The 21,643-nt window shown below is 39.1% G+C and overlaps 2 protein-coding genes across 3 annotated transcripts in view; both read left to right on the forward strand.

The window, feature by feature from the left end:
• Positions 1–534: 534 nt before the first annotated feature.
• On the forward strand, positions 535–7,279 carry fundc1 (FUN14 domain containing 1). The gene is made up of 5 exons (XM_039817750.1): positions 535–591; positions 1,920–2,076; positions 3,687–3,762; positions 4,959–5,087; positions 7,088–7,279. Exons 1-5 carry the CDS (start codon positions 573–575, stop codon positions 7,163–7,165), a joined length of 459 nt encoding a protein of 152 aa, XP_039673684.1. The 5' UTR covers positions 535–572; the 3' UTR covers positions 7,166–7,279.
• Positions 7,280–10,066: 2,787 nt separating this feature from the next.
• Positions 10,067–21,643, forward strand: part of efhc2 (EF-hand domain (C-terminal) containing 2) — a 32,170-nt gene continuing 20,593 nt past the window's right edge. Inside the window, exons 1-7 of one of the 2 annotated variants that reach the window (XR_005641061.1) lie at positions 10,067–10,302; positions 11,083–11,271; positions 12,264–12,414; positions 14,042–14,265; positions 17,951–18,202; positions 19,498–19,602; positions 20,716–20,854. Coding sequence is in view for 1 of the 2 variants with exons in the window: in XM_039818726.1 (XP_039674660.1) it covers positions 10,261–10,302; positions 11,083–11,271; positions 12,264–12,414; positions 14,042–14,265; positions 17,951–18,202; positions 19,498–19,602; positions 20,716–20,854 (1,102 nt within the window). In the remaining variant the exon portion in view is untranslated. The remainder of the gene's footprint in view (positions 10,303–11,082; positions 11,272–12,263; positions 12,415–14,041; positions 14,266–17,950; positions 18,203–19,497; positions 19,603–20,715; positions 20,855–21,643) is intronic. The other variant, XM_039818726.1, reaches the window with a different exon arrangement.

The raw sequence follows: 21,643 nt of genomic DNA on the forward strand, positions 1-21,643 counted from the left end.
ATAGGTAGGTACATAGTTGGATAGGTGGGTAGGTAAGTAGGTAGATAGATAGATAGGCAGGCAGATAGATAGATAGATAGATAGATAGGCAGGCAGGCAGATAGATAGATAGATAGATAGATAGATAGATAGATAGATAGATAGATAGATAGATAGATAGATAGATAGGCAGGCAGGCAGATAGATAGATAGATAGATAGATAGGCAGACAAACAAGTAGGTAGGTATAGATAGATAGGTAGACAGACAGACAGACATACAGACAGACAATTAAGTATAGGTACAGATAGATAGACAGACAGACAGACATACAGAAAGACTTTTAGAATAGCCTATATAATATAAGCCTATTTTTACATTTGTTTGTTAGTAGTATTAGTTGTTTTGTTTGTTTTATATTTTTTTTAATAAATAATAATACCCATGCGTAGGCTACATTTGAGTGTTCTTATTATAATTATTATTATTATGGCTCATGTCTCGGTTTATTTTACTTGGGCTGTCAAAATTATTCAAATGACGCCGGACGTGCAGCAGGCATCTGAGGACAGACCAGCCTAGCTCACTGCAAAATGGCGAACCGCGACAAGGGTAAGCAGGCCTATGAACTAATTACATCTCTGTCTGAACCGAGACACCAGCTATTCTGAGCATTTAATGCACACGAGGCGCGTTTATAAACTTTTATGTCACATGTGTGTAACTCTGACTACCCTCCCGCCGATACCCCGATGTCTTAAGACGTAGCGTTGAAAGCTAACTTTTTAACTGTCGCTTAGCTTTACGTGTGCGTTGCTAACGTAATGTTTGTTACCAAGTTACGGCAGTATAGTATAGCGTTCGAAATCTGTTAAGTCTTTAACAACTGTAGACCTCTTGTACACGGATTAACTTAATATGGCAGTACTGCCTTCTTTTTTTAACAGTCTGTGTTTTTAGCCAGTCACTACTGCATGGCATCCCTTCTTTATGGAAGCCCATTTCTGCCAATGTGATGGGAAAAAAAATAAGAGCCTGTATGTCATTATAAGGAGAAACCTTCTTAAAATAAAATAATGGCCTAGTATTTCAAAATAATAACCAAGGCAATGTTAACACTTAAAAAGTCTTTTTTTGTCTTTTTTAGCTGCCAGCATCAGTTTTACATTATAAACCTATGAAGTAAACTTGTTTTCAAAGAAGTCATGAGCACTTTTTTTTTTTTTAAACGCCACCACCAAGGTATTTGTGTGCAGCTCAGAGCAAGTTGAGAGTTTTTCATTATTTTGACATTTTAAGTAATTATTTTGACATTTGATGTCATAATTTTAAGAACGTTTCTCATGTTAATGACTTAAACGTGTTATATACTAGACGCATCCAAGGTGGCACGCGATATCGTGACGTCAAAAATACGTAATATCTGGCCGGCGCGTCCGATTTATGGCACGCGAGCCAAGGATGCGCACGGCTCTTTGGAGGCCTGAATGTCAGGACAACCGGATGTCAGGACTCTCACAGTGACTGCAAGTCTCTCATGTAAACTCACCGGGTTAAGATGAGTTCTTTTATGGTGAATGAAAGGCTTGATCTGACGAAGTAGGTCATTGAATAAAAATCGAAGCATTGACGGCAATGCTGCTGCCAGTTCTGCCGTTGTTTACCTTTTTCTTCTTCTTCTGGTCCGTAGAAAGAGCAACGTCAGTAGCCTTTGCCCATTAGCGCCACCTCTGTTCAGGAGAAGACTGCAACTAGTGTCGCGACCACCAGCGCAGGTATAAATAGTCACGGCGATTTCATGACGTCACATATGCGTGCGCCAGCTGGGCTGCGGTTACTGTAAAACACGCTTTACAGGATCTTTATCCCTCACATTGGCAAAAATGGGCTTCCATACTATGTTGCTAATGTATGCTGACAGTTTTTATTTTTCCATGTAGAGGAGATTGTAGATGAGATTTACGACAAGGTCGTGGACCTGACAGAATATGCCAAACGTCAGCGATGGTGGAACCGCCTTTTCGGAAAAAACTCCGGCCCCTTAGCAGAGAAATACTCCGTGGCAACACAGCTAGCCATAGGGGGAGTGAGTGGATGGTAAATATTCTCATTGGTAACGCATTGTTCTGCCTTCAGGTGCTTCTCGTTGAGTTAGTTTTCTGTGGTCTTATATGATTTAATATAACAAAAAACATTTGTTTTATGTATATCATAACTGTACTTCCTGTCTGAATGGATGCCTTGGGCTACTATAAAGTACACTATCAGCACACTGCTGATGTTATACTGAAACTTAGTAAGACAAATCCCCTTTTTTTAGTTATCAGTTAAGAAAACAAATTCCATGCTTTCTAACCTTCAATTTAATAATTGTGCAGTTGGGGTATCATACCAAACACTGTCTTAGGTATACTTGAAAGTTTTGGGCCCATTCAATGTCATGCAAACCTTACAGTTGTCATTTTAAGAGAAGATAAACTATCCCAAGGGAAATGGCTGTGCAGCAGTTGCAATACAAAGTGGGAAGAGTGCAAATATAAAAGTCTAAGATAATAAAAATAAGGTGCAAATCCGAAGGATATACCGTGCCAACATCAGGTTACCAGTATGGATTAAAAAAATATCAGAATCAGAAAGTAAGTTACACCTACGTGGAATTAGCCTTTTGTAATTGGTGCATACATACACAAACAAACATATTGAACACAAATAAGAAAGAAACAGCTGTTGAGCTTAAGAAAAACGAGGCCGACTGGGTTGAGTGCAAAATGCGAAACATAAACCGGTTAACCCTCGTGTCGTCTTCCTGTCGACCACGCAACCTTTTTTTTTTTTCTGGGTCAAAATGTAAAAAAATTTTTTTTCAACCTTCTGTTGTTTTTGTCTATTTTTTTTTCTTTCAGGTTTTTTGTCACTATTTGATGTTTTTGTTGATTTCTTTCAGTGATTTAAATTTTTTTTGTGTCTTTTTTTGTTTCACTTTTGTTTTGTCACTTTTTTCCGACGTTTTGGTCAATTTGTTTTCAGCGATTTTTATTTTATTTGTCTTTGTCGATTTTCCCCCCCGCCCCCCCCGCGTTTTTTAAGCTTTTTCCAACATTTTTGTCACGTTTTTTTCAACGTTCTTTTGTCATTTGTTTTTTTTATTATTATTTTTTTTCAAATGCTATAAAATAGTAAAGAGAAAATCCTGCACACTGACCATTACGCAAGCAATAATTTATTAATAATTAATAAATTATTGCTTGCGTAATGGTCAGTGTGCGGGATTTTCTCTCTACTATTTTTGATCTGTTGCCTTTGATCATATCCTACGCACCTGCCCGACAAAAGAGGTGTGCAAAAAAGTTTTTTTCACAAATGCTATGAAATGAAACACCCAAATTCAATAAAAGTAAGGAACTGATCATTTATTTTATATGTGAAGAGTAATGGTTGTATGGAACTATCCACGCTAGTTTCTTTGACAATTTTGTGGAAAGAAACCCAAATTTGTGACATGGAAACTTTTTTTTTTTTGTCAAATTTGACTTGGGGACAACAGGAGGGTTAACAATAGCGATCAGTATAGATGCGGTTGCATATCGATGTATGCACAGTATCAAGGTATAGATAGTGTAAGCGTACATGGTTAATAAAGAATGTCCATTTTAAAGGCTGTTGAAGTCATTATTTAACTGTCCTGCTTTGTCTTGATTTAATGTTAGGTGTGCAGGATATCTCTTCCAGAAGGTTGGGAAAGTTGCTGCTACGTCTGTAGGCGGAGGTCTTCTGCTGTTGCAGGTATTCTTACATCATGAGGCATAAACACGTACGGGCTAAAGGTCCTCGCACACGGAGTCCGAAATTTTCAAATTCGTTTTTTCGTATCTGTCTTCCTAAAAATTCGTCACGCACAGAAACCTTGCACACTGACTAGGGCTGCACAATTAATCGCAATTTTTATCAAAATCGCAATATGGACTAGTGCAATATCCAAATTGCATGGGGGGGGCGCAATATTTGTTAAAGGCGAAATATGTGTCAAACCGTTCTGAATGAAGTATTGTGGTGCTGAAGAGACGTCCCGGCCTACAAATGCTGTCCTACAGACTACAGAAAAACATCTTTGTTAGGTACAGATTCTCGCAAAAAAAAAGAAAATCACACTCTACTCATTTTTCTTTTCTTTCAATGTTAATAATTTTCAATGAGAATGATACAAAAATGATCATTCCCTCCAGTATCGTGAATCATATCGCAATCACAGTATCAGTCAAAATAATCACAATTAGATCTTTTCCTCACATCGTGCAGCCATAACACTGAGTCCCATGCGTATTAATTAATCCGTTGTGAAAATATTTGCAAAAACGATGCAAAATGCGACACTGCTGTCGCTCTGCCTCTCTCTCCTTCTCCCACACCTCATCCCTCGCTTCTCTCCGTTGACAGAAGTGTTTTCCTCGCTAGGCTGTCCTCTCTGCCTGCGTCTTGTTGCGTTTGCCACCGCGGCTACCTGAAGGAGTTGCGCTTCTCTCTCTCTCTCTCTCTCTCTCTCTCTCTCTCTCTCTGTCTCCATCACTACACTGTTGCTTTCCTTTTTCTGTCTGTGGTCTCATATTCCCCTCTTCCATTCTCCTCCTCATCCTACTGGATATTACCATCCAACCTGTTGACAGAAGACTCTCTGAGTTATGAAATGATACACTGCACTCTGCCAGCGTCTTTCTGTGCTGCTTTTATGAATAGGCTCATGCCTTCTTCTCAAAACACATCAAAATGCTTGCGCCGGATGCGCAGAAAAAAACAACCTGCTCCGAATTGTTTTTATCGTCATTTTTGGAGGCAAGTGTGTAAACACAATTGACACAACGTGAGGTCATGTTTATTTTCAGTGTGCAAGGACCTTAAGCCTGTCAACAGAATAAAATTAAAAAAAATGTAAATGATGGTGAATCTGCCTGATCTATGTTTAACTTGTCTCACCCTTTCTCCAGATAGCTAACAATAGTGGCTATATCCAAGTGGACTGGAAGAGAGTAGAGAAGGATGTCAACAAAGCTAAGAAGCAATTAAAGAAGGGCACCCATCAAGCAGGCCCAGAGATAAACACATTTTTTGAAAAGGTAAGATTTTTGTTTTTCATTTTTGCACACAGGGCAATCAGAACTTCGCTGTCATGTCTTGGAAGAAATAACATACATTTGGTACCTTCTTGTGGTCAAACTGCTTGCCATATACCCCAAATGCCCATGTTTGATTTTGAGAGCCAAATTGCATGTCATACCCCGCTCTCTTTCCCCGTGTGTCCTGTCAGTATTGACGTAAATCTTGCATTACCAGACCTTCCTCCACAGAGCTGCGGAGGAAGGTCTGGCTAGTCCACACAGCATTCTGGGATGGGAGAAAAACGTGCTCTGGTTTATTGGCATTTGTTTAAACCAATCACAATCGTCTTGGGACGGAAAATAGTCTCAGGAAGGAACTTGTTTTGGTGGAACATGTGTACGTTCAAAAGTAGTTTTAGTCGTGCGAGAGAAGACTCAGATTGGACAGATAGTCTAGCTGTCCGGCAGAATTTCCTGCGGCACCGGAGCAATCCCAGAAGTGGAACGTCGAGGATAGTATTGACACTAGTAGGGTTGGGTACCAAAACCCGGTTCAACTATGGAGCCAGTTCCTACGCAACCGGTAGGAATCGGACCGGATTAGAACGCAAATTTCGGTTCCTCTTTTCGGTTCCACTTAATGTGTGGAGTGAAATATTTTCCCTCTGTCGCTCCGAAACGGACATAAAAATATCCCCCTTTCTCTGTAGTCTACCGTTAGCTAGCTACCGTAAATGTAGGCTACTTTTAAAATGCCATATTTTCCCCTCTGGGCTCACCAAAACAGACGCCAAAGCATATTAACCATTCACTGCACGTGATCGCTAGTAAACGCATTACATCTTTGGTGTCATTTTTCAGTTTTTCAAGATTCGGTTTAGGAATGGGAGTCTTTTTAAAAGTAATATTCCAAGAAAACGGAGAAGGGACTCTGATATTCTCTGAGATGTAAGTGGTAAATTTGGAATTGGAATGAATCACTTCTCTGCAATTTTCACACTTTTGCAAAGTCATCCAGTGGGCCTGATTGGACCCTTTGGCGGGCCGGGTCTGGCCCACGGGCCGTATGTTTGACACCCCTGGGCTGGACTGAAAAAATTTATGTCTGTACTCGCCTTGACATGATGAATTAACAGCAGTGGTTCTCAAGCCATGTACCCCCTGAGCAGCGCAAATCCTTTTTGGTAGAAAAAGAGTCTCTATAAAGAGGAAGGATACAGCGATGTCAGCGATAGATTTACTAAACAACAGCCTTGGACCTGGAAAACCATTTTTAAACCGACAAAACTTTGGAAAAAGACGGTAGAAGGAAGTAAGGCAAGAATAGGTAAAAAAAAATAGTAATTAAAAATTTTGAAAAAAATCACCGTAGAAAGAAGGAAGGCAACACTAGGGCAACAAGTGACAAAAAATTCAAATAAGCAACAAACTTCGAAATAAGTGACAAAAACTTAGAAAAAAAGACAGTAGAAAAAAGTAATTGAAGAAAGGCAAGAATAGGTCAAAACAAACGACAAAACCTTCAGAAAAAGCTGACAGACTTCAAAAACTTAAGAAAAAGCGACAAACTTGGAGGAAAAAAAAGCCAGTAGAAGTAACCACAGCCTTGTAACTGAAAAACATTTTGCAAAAAATTTCACGTACCCCCTGCAGTCCTCCAAAGTACCCCTAGGGGGGACACGTACCCCCATTTGAGAAACACTGAGTTACAGAATCAATAATCAATAAGCGAGTCAAACGTGCTGGATTTTCATCCATCCTATACCTATTTTTTATTTTTTTTTAATTCAGCTTTGAATTCTTGCTGACATGATTTTGTTAATATGTCACCTTGTTTCCTTTGTGCAACTCAGGTCTGTTCCTGTTTTTTTTGAAGATGTGGTACATAATCAGAGAAAAATACTTAACTTGAAAGGTTAATTCAGCTGCGTTGCATTTCCGTGTGAACGAGTGTCTGTCCGGAATGGATTGTAACTGTACTTTATGTACTGACTGTGTATTTCTCTGTCTTTTTTCAGTCTCAAGTGTTTGTGAAGAAGAACATCGTTGTCACCAGTGGTTTCATTGGAGGATTCCTGCTCGGCCTGGCGTCTTAGGGTCTTCCAAATATGAAGAACTAGTCTGTATTCTATTGATGTCGTGGGAAGAAAAAAAAAAAAAAAAAAAATGTATTGGGAAATCATTGCTGGAGGGCTTTCACTCCAAATTAGCTTATAGCGATGTGTTCCTACGGTAGAAATAGAGTAGAATGGACACTCCCAGTCAAATCAACATAGCCGGATGGTCCGAGCCATTTTTTGCGTACATTTGCGGAAAGTTACGGACTCACTAAGGTGAGGTTTTTGCGACAATCGAGCAGGGGCGTGTTGGGAAGCATGGAGAGGCGACTTTTGTCTACTGTGTCCACGTCAACAGTTGCCATGTTTTCTCCTGAACTAGTCAAATGACCCACACAGCTCAGTGTCCGTTCTACTCTTATTCTATTTCTATGGTTTCTACGTTCGCTGCACATCGTTTAGTCTACTTTATTCCGCGCATGTTACAAGCACTGTCGATATAATGTGGGACTTCTTGGATATAGACCTGAATGACCCTCTTAAAATACTCCAAAATACTCCACTTTTCCAGGCCAAACATGCAAAAATTATTATTATTTTTTTTTTTAAGCGTAAATGCCATCAGAAAGTTATTTATTTATTTTTTACCAAACTGTCAGTGTACCTTAATCAATGAATGCATCGTTAATCGCTGCCTTGTCGCGCACAAATTAAGCCAAGCATTTTAAATTTGCCTCAAACGGCAGGTGGTGCCCACCAGCAGTGGAATGTAACTAAGTACATTTACTCCAGTACTGTACTTAAGTACAAATGTTGAGGTACACTATTACTTGAGTCTTTTCTCTTTTCATGCCACTTTCTACTTCTACTCTTCTAAATTTCAGAGAGAAATATTGTACATTAATCTGACAGGTTTAGTTACTTTACAAATTAAGATTTCTGCACACAAAACATCTGATGTTTTATTCTAAAGTAAAGTAGCCAACAATAGAACGGCCTACAAGTCCAGCTGAAATGATTAGACCATTACACACACAAGTAACATTTTCAATGCAGGACTTTTACTTGTAACGGAGTACTTTTAAAGCGTGGTATTAGTACTTTTACTGAAGTAAAGGATATAATACTTCTTCCACCGCTGGTGCCCACACCATTCCATCAGTGCCACTGATAAATTCTTTTAATTCCAGACATCGTAATCAATCATCTCCAGGGTTAACGTGCTGATGGATAGGAGGTTGATATGCCTTTCTAAGTGGTGCGCCATGTTAGATGGGTTATGTCGGCCTCCCCCCTCATCTCTATTTTTTAAATATATTTTGTGTAGCAATAAATCAATGCAATGAAAGCTGTGGTTTGTCTACAATGTAAGTTTGATCAACAAATAAAAATAACAAAATCATTGGATTGTTTGTCATGTATTTCAGGACAATGTATGTACAGTGGTACACAATACAATCTCTTTTCACTGATGACCTTTTTTAGAGGCATTACATGTTATGTGTTTTATTATCTAAGCTTGGTTTTACTTTCACTTAGAGCACACGTGTCGAACTCGAGACCCGCGGGCCGAACCAGGCCCTTCGCAGGTTTTAAAACGGCACGCATATCAACTCAGGTTCTAGGGTTGGGTACCGGTTCCACTGCGCAACCGGAAGGAATCGGACCGGATTAAAACGCACATTTCGGTTCCACTTTAATGTGTCGACTGAAATATTTTCCCTCTGTCGCTCCGAAACGGACGTAAAAATATCACACTGTCTCTGTAGTCTACCGTTAGCTAGCTACTGTAAATGTAGGCTACTTTTAAAATGCCATATTTTCCCCTCTGGGCTCACCAAAACAGATGTAAAAGCATATTAACCATTCACTGCACAGAATCTGCCTTTGGGGGAGGGAGGGGCCATATCATAGTGGGGGGTCTGGGTGTCCTCCCCCAGGGAAGTTTTGAGCATCAATGACTTCATTTCCTGTATTCAGATACACATTTATTCACCAATTTACAGTGGAAATACCTTTATTTAGCCTGTGTGAAGAAGAAAAACCGATGACAATTCAGAATATATTAAAAATATAATGGAAAGTATGTCGTTGCGTGTCATTGGGCATTTTTAAGTGGGTATATGGAAATCCTGGAGCTTTCTTAGTGGGTATACTGCATATACCTGCGTATTAAGACTACACCGCTGAATGTTTTGCTTGATTTGCTTAACTCTGTGATGGATAAGGAACTTTTTTGCTGTTTTTTGTATAGCTTTATGTCGACAAAAGTCGAATGAGATTAACGGCCAAAAGAAACCCAACAACATGCAGCAATAGTGAAAGATATTTGACATTTCCCAATTAAAGCATGTCTGGCCCTTCATGTGATTTTGTTTTTCCAGGGTGGCCCTTAGTGAAAATGAGTTTGACACCCCTGACTGAGTGTACCACATGTTTCTGTGCCAGTCATTAAAGAGTAAATGGAAGTATACCTGCATCCTGAGTTTGTGGTTAAAAAGGTCAGAGTTTGTGGGACGGCCTTTAGCTCACCCAGTAGCCTAGAGCGTGCGCCCCCATGAGTCCTTGGCAGCGGCCAGGGTTTGAATCCGACCCACGGTCCTTTGCTGCATGTCGTCTCCCCCCCCTCTCTCCTCTTCCTCTCTTCATGCCATCCGGTCAATCAAAGGCCATAAAATCCCCCAAAAATAATCTTTATAAAAATAAACAAATTGTCAGAATTTGTGAAAACGTGACTTTGGACACATTATTTAATTTAATTTATATATAGTATATGTATTATACGCCCATGAATAGTTTACATTTTGAATTCACATTTTGAAATAAAATTCTTTGGGTTTTTGAGACAAAGTTCAGATTAAAACCTTCTTTTTCATATTTTGCACACTTTATCATTTTTTCTCCTAACTCCATACATCCATAATCCATAAAAAAATTCAACAAGTCACTCAATTCAGAGAATTTAATTTTGACGTAACAATTCATCTACATGCCCACCCCCCCTCCGTTACGAACGTTGCTAAGAGACGCACCCAAACATAACGCTTCCGTGGAAACCAACAACCGTTGAAAATGTTTAGCAGCTAAATGAAAAGAAATAACATCGACTTGTTTTAAATATTACACTTACAGCCATGGCGTTACCATTTCTACCCGGGAATTCTCCTAATAAACAAGTAAGATTACTACATTTCACACAAATGTTTGGTCAGGTCAGCTTCGGTAACGTTAGATTTAACGTTACAGGTAGGCCTACTGTAAAGGTAGCATGCTAGCTCCTGAGCTAACTAGCTAAATGTACACGTATTTAGCAATTTAACGAGCTAATATGTAGCTATGTGGGTAGATAGCTGATGTAGCTAGTGATTGTATACCACAGTAAACCCATATTACAGGATGTTTTTCACAGAAATGTATAGCTAATTCTATCAAGGTTGACAATTGAGTAGAGACACTTGTTTCCAGTGGTGGAATGTAACTAAGTACATTTACTCAAGTACAGTAGCTACTTAAGTACAAATGTTGTGGTACTTGTACTTTACTTGAGTCTTTTCGTTTCATGTCACGTTCTACTTCTACTCCGCTACATTTCAGAGAGAAATATTGTACTTTTTACTCTATTACATTAATGTGACAGCTTCAGTAATTTTACAAATTAAGATTTTTTCACAAAATACGGTGTTTTATTATAAATTAAACTACCCAACAATATAACGGCCTACACGTCCAGCCGAAATGATTAGCGAGACCATTAGCTAAACACTTAGCTAGTTTCTAAAATGTGATTTATTTTTCTGCATTAAGTACTTTTACTTTTAATACTTTAACTACATTTTCCTGATGATACTTACAGACTTTAACTTAAGTTTCATTTTCAATGCAGGACTTTTACTTAAGTGAAGGGTCTGAATACTTCTTCCACCACTGTTTTTTTTTTCCTCCTTTCTGTACTACAGCTGGGGAAGGAGAAATTCCACAAATCCCAACATTTTGACTATTCCAATGGCGTCCCTATGCTGGTGGGCTGTGAGAAGCCAGGCATTGGAGGAGAGCCGCTAGGCGGCCAGAAGATTAAACCAAAGTATTCTGTCTACCCCAAGGGCCAGGGCAGTGCTCTGCCATCATGGCTAGCCTTCGACAAACAGGTGAATTCAGCAGTTACCTCCCCAGCTAGAAACGCATATTTTTGTCCATAGAAGTTGATTAAAAAAATAGTAAAAGGGCGTGGGACCAGAACTTTTTCTTTTTTTTTTTTACTTGTTCCTACATCTTTTTGAACATGGAAATCCTTATTTGAATCAGTTACTGGAATTTTGAAAGATATGTTTACTGAGGATTTTGTTTGTGTTTTTTTTCTACAAATGTTCCTGAGCTAACTAGCATGTACACATGTTCCTGAGCTAACTAGCATGTACACATGTTCCTGAGCTAACTAGCATGTACACATTACATTACATTACATTACATGTCATTTAGCTCACTTTCATACATACATAATGAGGGTCCCTACATGTAAAACTGTCTGTACACAAGTTCTCAATGCTTCGGTTTACATGTAGGGACCCACATTATGCTACCCTGGAAGTGTGGTGATACTTTGAGCCTTGTTAGTGGAATAGAAATATAGATTTCTTTTCACTTTACCCTTGCCCTGACGACTAGCTTTATAAGCTAATTAGTGGTTTGCGGTAAAACTGGTCACATGCGATTAGCTTGAATATACATCCCAGAGAACGGTCGACTCGGTACCCATGTGTTTTTAACCCCTAGGTTCATTTTGCTCCGGATTTGTCCTTTAAGTCATTAAAGAAATCTTAAAAAAGCCAATGATCTTTTATGTAGATAAAAGCCATAATTTGATGAATCTCATTCACTTGCAAAGAAACTCCCGCACACTGTCTAACTTGCTAAAAATATATAAAGGTTTAATAGTAGGCAACTTTTCGGTACTACAGTGTTTTCCCTGGATTTGTGGAAGACTTAAAGCTATAGTGCGTAGTTTCTGTCTCACCCATGAGGAGTTCTAAGCAATGACAACAACACTGTCGGTGCGTCCACATGATACAAGCCTTCTGTGATCACGCAGCATTTTTCTGTAATGAATCTCATTCTCAAAATGCTCTTTTTGCCCCTCCAGGCTCTGTGTTTTGAAGCATACTGTCAGGAAGCTGTGCCTGAGGCCCGAGACGAGACGTACCGAATCAGGAAGTTTAACATCTACTTCTTCCTGGAAGATGACACCATACAGGTGGTGGAGCCGGAGTACAAGAACAGTGGCATCCCTCAAGGTGTGTGTGATACATCACGTGAAAAGTCTGCTGATTGTAATGATTGTAGCTCACATGCAGTGTTGGAAGAAGTATTCATTTACTTAAAGTGATGGTTCGGAGTAATTCACCCTAGGGTCCTTTGCACCATGATCTAGAGCCAAACACCCCCCCAGAAGCTTTTTTCACCTGGGTCGAACAGTGGGAGCGTTAGCGTAGCGTAGCGTTATCAGCTGAATAGCTTAGCGCAGAGGCTAATGGATCCGAAGTGTCTCTTTACATTACCCCACTAATAATGCCCGAAATGATACCAAACGTCTACAGTAGTACAAATAGGTTATGCACTCATAAAACGATGGATTGTAAAATTTGTAAGTACACCAGAAGTTTATGTAAATAACACTTGCCTGCTGGCTTCTGCTCTCTGCTGCTGCTGCTGCTGCTGCTGTTACTACCGGGCAGTAAGAGTGCTTAGGGACATCTACAAATTACAACACCGAAAAGAGATGCAACAAAAATATTTATTAATTTAATGATTAAATAAGGTAATGTCTCCAAACTTACCTCAATTATTACTTGTCTCCTGCTAGTTATACTACAGCACTTACTTTAAAAAAAAAGTTAAATTAAAAAATATTTTTGTTGCATCTCTTTTCGGTGTTGTAATTTGTAGATGTCCCTAAGCACTCGTCTTACAGCAGCAACAACAACAGCAGAGAGCAGAAGCCAGCCGCAAGTGTTTATTTACATAAACTTCTGGTGTACCCTTTTACAATCCATCGTTTTATGAGTGCACAACTTATTTGTACTACGGTAGACTGTTGTATTATTTCGGGCAATAGTAGGGGTAACGTTAAGATACACAGCGATCCACTCTCTTCTATTCAGCGGCTAACGCTACTCGCGCTAACTTTCTCTCAATGTTAGACCCGGCAAAAAGCTTCTGGGGGGGTGTTTGGCTCGAGGTCATGGTGCAAAGGACCCTAGGGTGAAATTACTCCGAACCATCACTTTAAGTAAAAGTACTAATACCATGCTGTAAAAAAATTCTCTTTTACAAGTAAAAGACCTGCATGGAAAATGTTACTTAAGTAAAAGTATGTATCATCACATGCAGATAAAAGTAAAAGTACTCAATGCAGGAAAATCCTCCCATTTTAGAATATAATATAGAATATTATTGCGATATTTAAACATATTGCAATATTGTGCGATATATTGCAATGTTTTACCTTTTTCCAACTTCAAATTGTTCCCAGTTTCAAATGATGTCCCCAAAAGGAAACTTTGTCAACATCTGTTTTATCTAAAAAGATAAAGTTTTCTGTTTGTTCATCTCACTTCAATTTTATTGCCGCAGAATGGGATTGTCAAGCAGACAAACTGACCAACACACACACACACATATTTATATATATATATATATATATATATATATATATATATATATAATATCAATACTTGGCGTCTGTGTATCGATACAGAATAGCCACGGAAAAAATCGCAATACTATGCTGTATCGACTTTATCCCCCACCCCTACTAAACAATCAATTACCCGAAGTAAACAGACTTCACTTCTGACATATGGTGATAAGTATTTTAATATGTGTCCCTTACCATTGCTGTGTTGTTGTTTCTCATGGCAGGAACATTTATTCGCCGCCAGCGTGTCCCTCTGCCTCCCCCAAATGATGACCAGTTCTACAACATTTTCCATTTCAACCTAGACCAACAGATGGTGCTGCACTCACGCACATTCACTGTGACCAACTGTGACACTTTTACAAGGAACTTTTTCTCAAAACTTGGGGTGCGCCTGAACAACCCAGCTGCCGTACCTGCTGACCCCTACAGCAACCTCCGTGAACAGGTAGGTATCGGGAGTCCTGACTCTTTTGTTCTTTAAACATTCTATTAAATATAACAATGAAAGAATCAAGTTTTGATTTCGCATTAAAATTGAAAAGCCAAAGATATCTCTTAAAAACAAGACAAAGTTTCTGCCTTTTCCAAATAATGACAGTTCTGATTGATATTTTTTTTCTGATCAGGGATACATCTAAAACATTTTTTCATTGTAAATCAATCTATCACTTAAAAAAAGTAGTCTATAAAATATTATTGATAATTACATATTCCCTTTGCTGTAAATTGAATGGTTGATTACTAATTTAGTATATTAAACATCCAAAAATACCAACATACATGTATATTATTCAAACTTATGTTTTAAAGGTGCCCTGCCACACAAAACCGTTTTTACTTGCATTTTTTTAAATCTGTTAGGTCCATATGTGTCTGTGTTATGTGGTGAATGTGAAAATGAACTGCTACCTCCTCTGTCAGCTCTAGCCACTGAAAAGAAATAAGCAGAGAAATCAGGTTAATTACAAAAGCTGGTCAGTCTGACATCATGTTGTCTGAGCTCATTACTATTCATGAGCTCGCCCAGTTTAGTTAGGCTGGGTAAAGGATTCTGACAGCCAGGCTCTCATTGGCTAGCTGTTAGCCAATCAGATTCAAACCTATTTTGTCCGAGGAAACCGTACAAAACCCCACAAATATTTACTTTATTTTAGTTTAAAGTAGGGCTGTCAAAATTAACGCGTTAATTTTTGCGTTAATTTTTTTATATTTAACTCGTTAAAAAAAATTAACGAAATTAATGCAGCTGTGTTTGTTTACTTCATGTGGCGGCTGAGAAACGTAATACGTCTCCATAAGAGCAGGCGGCGCTACTCTAGGAGGGATTTACCTGAGTGAAGTAGGGCCTACGGGCCAGTCAAGAGTTGAAACATGGACCAGTAAGATCCCAAAAGAGAAAAAAGATGATGTGTTAGAATCCAGAAATGAATGAGCACGGGCTATAAACGGGACCGAGTACTAGTTCCGACATGTTGTCTCGTCAGGAGAGATGCGCCACCGGTAAGCTGCTGTTTCGCTACATGCGCCGTGCTGTGCTGCCGATATGTACGTGCGCGATTTGTTTGCTTGATGACTGTTACGTTGGTCACGCTGATAAAACCTTATTTGCAGTCTGATGTTTAACGCTGTCGACTCGATAGTATCCGTGACTATATTCCAGTAAATGTTTGAAATTGGTGCGTCTCACTGTCACACAAGCTACTTCCTGGTTGCGGTGCTGGAAGGGAAATGTAGTCAATCGCTTTACATTGGTAATGGATTGCTGTGCACAGCGTCGCTATCTAAAACTACACTCAATGTTTTCCCTTTAGGCCAACATACACCTTTGTGGTTTTGGGTTACTGGTTTAATGTGTAACATTGATATTGATATTGATGTGCATTTCTGTGTTTAGATATATGTGCTTTGTTTAGTCATTCAGATTAAACACTATGTATATTATAATATTTATGATATTAAGTACTGCCTAGATTGTAATTTATATTCTATATATATATATATATATATATATATATATATATATATATATATATATTATTCAGAATATGGTATATTAGGTATGTGGCTAATATTGGGGGTGGTGACAAAAATCTGCTCCCAAGTCGGACAGTTTCTAGCCGTTTCAGCAGCCTTCAGCAGGACTAAATAAGCCAAATTGTTGCTGCTGTTGTTCTGAAAGATATTAAACATTCTGAACTTAGCAGAACCTTTCCTTGTTTGTTTTCTCTTCATATTTGTAAAGTTAAGTGATTTAGCATTATTTAAATATCCATTACTACAAGCTTCAGTCTCAATTTAAAAATGCGATTAATCGCGATTAACTACAGCAAATTGTGCGATTAATTAGTTAATTTTTTTTAATCGATTGACAGCCCTAGTTTAAAGATATTAAACAGAATAGTGGATCCTCAAATTGGAGGAAGAAAATATTTGTGTGTTTTGTTTAGTTTTTTTAGGGGGGAGATTTATTCTGTTCTTGTATTTTTTTGGATTACATTTAATCAACTAATTGTTTCAACATTGCTGCTCTGTTAAATGTTACCGATGCCCAATTAAGAACACTGAAACGTACCCCTTGAACAATTTAATTGCCAAAACAACTGCACAAGCTGTGCTTAAACCCCACATTAGATATCGGTGCGTGAGGATGGCTAGGAGCATTGAGCAAAACTAGATACATCTTGAACCAGGAAACACTACATACGTTTTTTTTTACCACATCTGTTACATTGTGTGGAAGTTCGGGGAAAGACCTACAAGAGCGCCTTACAAAAAGGTTTGCACATTGCAAAAAAAAGAGCCATCAGGATAATAAATCACACAGGGTATCGTGACTAATCATGTGTTTTTGAATTCGCAATTGATTGAAATTTATGGACATTGATAAATTGAAAACTGCACAGCTTAAACTTAAACAATGTTTACCCGATAACATAGGAACAATGTTTAAGGATAGAGAAGGGGGGGAGGTATTATTTAAGAGGTGCATTTCTGTTTATATATAATATTTTTTAATCTGTTATAATATATTATTTTGTAAAGTAGGGGAAAAGCATTATGCTCCTTTCTTCTCCTTCTGGAACTCATCCTTTTGTTGTTCTTTGATGGAATCGGATTGATTTTTATAGGATTGTGTTTTATTAAGTATGTTGTACTCATAAGGAACATGGGGAATCTTTGTCTTTTCTGGTGCACACGAGAAGCCAATCTGAGTAGCAGTCAGAATGGCTGCCAAGGAGGAGGTATTCATCTTCCTTAAAACGCAACGAAATGTTCCTGATAGTGTCTTTAACAAACTTAAAGATGATAAGGCAACTGTTAACTGATTTCATGCTGTGAATGTGAAATATTAACTTTAGCCACATGACGTTAGCAGTACTTTGTTAGCATCATTTTGCCAGCCTTAGATTGGTTTCTTGTGAGCACGAGAAACTATTGCGTGCTCACCAGAAAGTATCTTGTGAGCACCAGAAAGTTAACCTGACTCTGCCAGATGGATCGCTTCGCATTTGCTCGGCATATCCATCTGGGAACTTTCTGTTGGAGAACTTTTGGGAAGGGGCGAAAATCCTGGTTAGCTGATTGGATAAACCATCGGTCTATCACCACCTATGTTGGCGATAGACGGGTCAAATCAACCAATCAGATCAAACTCTTGCCGAAACCAGTCGGGAGAAGAGCAAAAACATCTTTTCCTCCGAGAAAAGCCTCCAGTGCCGTTTTTTGCTCTTCTTTCAATGAAGGAATACTTTCTAATTCGGATAAAACTTGCTGCGATAGCTACGCTCATCTCATCCGAGGAAGCCACCACGTTGTTTAGACTGAACGGTCGCTTCTCGTTGCGTCAATCTAAACCCGCCTCAAAACCAACGCTGATTGGTCGGTCGACTGATCTGCGAGTGGAAAACTGGAGCTCGCCAGATCAGGACGGTCTCACGAGGCTACCAGAAAGTATCTTGTGAGCACCAGAAAGTATCTTGTGTGCACAAGAAGAAAAAAAAGTCATGTCATGTCCCCTTAGGGGCTCCATAATGTTGATTGTTGGAGATAAAAAAAAACATCTAAACTAAATCTTTCTTAAGCATGTATGACAATATGCATCATTTCTTCTTCTCCCCCACCTCGTCCAGATTGAGAAAAGCATGACGCCACTCCGGCCGTACGAGAGGCGCGACACGCTGAAGCAGTTCCTGGACCACGAAGGCGAAGTCCTGCGCTTCAAGTGCTTCTGGGACGACTCGGAGAGCGTGTTCGGGGACCTCCGGGAACTCGTACTGCACTACTTCCTCGCTGATGACACCATAGAGATCCTGGAGATCATCCCCCCAAACTCTGGGAGGGATACTGCGGCCAAATTCCTACGCCGCAGCAAACTGCCCAAGGTGAGGCACCGCGGTAGTATCTGTTCAACAAGTGTGTCCCCTGGCCATGGGAGTGCAGAGAGCAGGGTTCAAAATTAACATTTTTGTCCACCAGCCAAATGGCTATAGTGAATGTTCAAATTTTACCAGCCACTCAATAGATTACCATTGTTTTTTTGGGCTTGTGAGTGAAGCGAACCTTCCAGCCACTTGCATATTATACCAGCATTTGGCTGTTCGATGGTGCTAATTTTGAACCCTGGCAGAAAGGAAAACCATATTTAGTTCTCAAGGTAATTAGGAAAAACACACAGGTTATGGAAATCCCTGAACACTCAGGAATATAGAGTGGAGCGTGCTAGACTGGAAATGTCAGAACATTTGATAAATTCTCAGGGGTGGCGAGGAACATTTAGGCAGAACACGAATGTAGCAGAATGTGTTTCACAGCTTGTCTCGCGTGTTGTGCGTTCAGTTTCCACGTCCATTTGCACGTTTTGACATAAAGATGGTCATTCCAAAACTAAAGGCATGCAGCAGCAGTGCCTCTCCTTCTGGTTGGGTGACTTCTTTGCATCTTCCTCCCACCATCCCTCCCTCATTCAGTCTGACAGCACGGCTGTAGCATCCAATCTCCCTCAAGCATTTTGGCTTTCTCCTCCAGTTACTGACGGAAACCTAATTCATCTTGAAAGACAGCCAGGCCTCAATCGTGTGTGTGTGTGTGTGTGTGTGTGTGTGTGTGTGTGTGTGTGTGTGTGTGTGTGTGTGTGTGTGCGTGTGTGTGTGTGTGTGCGTGTGTGTGTGCGGGTGGGTGACCAGCATCCATCATCCAATGGGAAATCACCACGTCCTTAAAGACGGACCACTTCTTAACGGTCTCTTTATTCTATTAAGAGATAGATTTAATTGTCCCGAAGAAAATTTGTCTCAGACAAACAATATCTGCTGTTTAAAGAATTCAACCCAACATAGTGCATACATACATACATACACACATAAAGTACATGGACACGGACTGTTGCATCACTCTGCATGCACATGCTCATGTTACATGCAGAGACAAACAAATTTGCACACTGCCCGTTGTACAACACCTCATAATAGTCGTCATAATATGCGCAGTAAGGGTAAGCCGCCTTATCAACATACAATCCTGGTAAAAGAAAAGTAAAAATGTATATGTGTGTGTTTAGTTTATTAGTCTGCCTCTAACTCTTTCTCTCTGTTCATCTATCTTTTGTTCTCTCTATTTCCAGTTGTGTGAAGATCTTGTGTAATGTTTAATAATAATAATGTTTCTTATTTTTCCGTAGCATTCAGTCCAAATGAAGCAGCCCGGACAGCTCACGGACCGCACAGTGCTCAATGTGTTTGACTCTTCCAAACAGGGGAAACGCTACATACTGGACAGCCTCAAAGTATGTCCTGTGTCAGCCACAAAAACAATTGAAATCAACTAAATGCTGTTTGAGGGGTCACAAAGTGACCCAGAGGTTCAAGTACCGACAGTTGGCATACAAAAAAAAGTTATTCAAGTATGGGACTCTTGACAGATTAAGTTCAAATTCAGTTCCAATTCCAATGTAGTTAATATCAACCTTAATGCTATAGCATACAGTTATATTTTAGACCAGGGGTCTTCAGCGTTTTTAGGACAAGGAAAGGACCCCTCAGCTGAAAAAGAGACAGAGCCCTTAGGCTACTGTTTATATATATATATATATATATATATATATATATGTATATGTATAAAAAATTAAGCTGCATATTAAACTGGGCCTACAATAAAGTATATCAGATATAATTTTTTATGGTGCATAAGCTATTAAAATAATAACTTTTTATTAAAAAATAAAACCATTAATCCATGAAGTCCATGAGTTTGCTGCGGAAGAACTTTAGCCATTAAAGTGTATAGGGCGAGCTTGTACCTAAATACCATTCTGACTGAAATTAAACAGGGAATTTAGACTCTACCAGGATCATTAACATTAGTGCAATCGAAACATATCCATAAACCATATAACTAGGCCTGTAACAATTATTACATAATTGTCTAATCGTCTAAATGTCTAAATTTCTTTTTTTCACATAATCGCCATTTGTTTTTTTAACCGCAATCAATCGCTAACATTAGCTACGGTCCTAAGGGGTATGAATGTTGATGGTAATGGTCAGTTTTATTACATATACGAATAATACATTGTTTTATGATAATAACGAGGTTTACTTTACAGGCTGTGTACAGGGATATAACCAAAATATGTATCCTGGGATTCATTCACAACTGAAAGAGACTTGTATATGAGAAAATATATCAATATGAGAATTGTTAATCACAATTATTAATTGTACAGTAACATTTTTAATTGTTACAGCTCCACATGTAACTTATTTATGTACGTTAACTGTTGAATTCAAAAAGTTTAAACAAGTTTTCGATGTGGTTTTTCTACTGATCTTATTCTCCCCTCTTCTTCTCATCCCTCTCTTTCTCTCTCTCTTTCTCTCTCTCTCTCTCTCTTTTGCAGACAGGAGCAGTCAATGAGGATTTTTATAAGGACTGTGACCTGACCATAGGTCAGGAGGTGAGTGTGTGGGGCAGGAGGCTGATCATCGCTGACTGTGACGACTTCACCAAAGACTACTACCGCTTCAAATACGGCATAGGTAACCACACACAATTATTTCTTTTATATCTGTATTGCTTTCAGACGTGTGTGCTGCTTCTTCAGACAGAATAGGCAGCTTTTAAACAAATTACAGGGTATATTCTTTTGTTATGTTTTACAAACTAAATTATGAATCAAAGGAAGAATAGATGTATTTACAGTAAAGTGTTTTAACTGTGTAACAAAAACCTGATCTTATGTAACTAAATAAATTAAATAATATGTACATTCACACTGGCGTTTCCTTTTCTAATTTCAGCTGAATTATCCTTTACCTGTTATCGGTTGCTCATGCCTGCAATGCATTCATCTGAACACTTAGGGGCAGTGAAAGCAAGCACCAGCAAGAGCTGTCGCCTTCCTGCAATACTGATTCCTGAGACTCATGGCAGACTTTTGCTCAGAGGATGAAGTACAACTAAAATTTGCCAATTTTTCCTGTAAAAACTGAATGAGCTTACTTAGGTTGCTTTCACAGCCGTTGTTCGGTAGACTCTGTGCAATCCGGGGCTGAAGTTACAACATTGTTGCATTTCTTTCATTTGGTTTTGGTTTGCGTTCACACAGCACTTTGTCAAACGCACCAAACATTGTAAACAAATGTCACGCTGGCGAAGCGGTCGCTGGTCTGTTGTTGGACCGAATATCTGAGTGAAACTTGCCGACACTTCAGAGCTGTGTTCGAAAACCGTTCCCTCATTCACTCACTCACTATTCCCTATATAGTGTTAATTACATAGGGAACTATATAGGGAAAGGCCAAACGAGATTTTGGACACTACACTGA

Source organism: Perca fluviatilis, chromosome 12 (assembly GCF_010015445.1).
Source record: "Perca fluviatilis chromosome 12, GENO_Pfluv_1.0, whole genome shotgun sequence".
NCBI classification, from domain to species: Eukaryota; Metazoa; Chordata; class Actinopteri; order Perciformes; family Percidae; genus Perca; species Perca fluviatilis.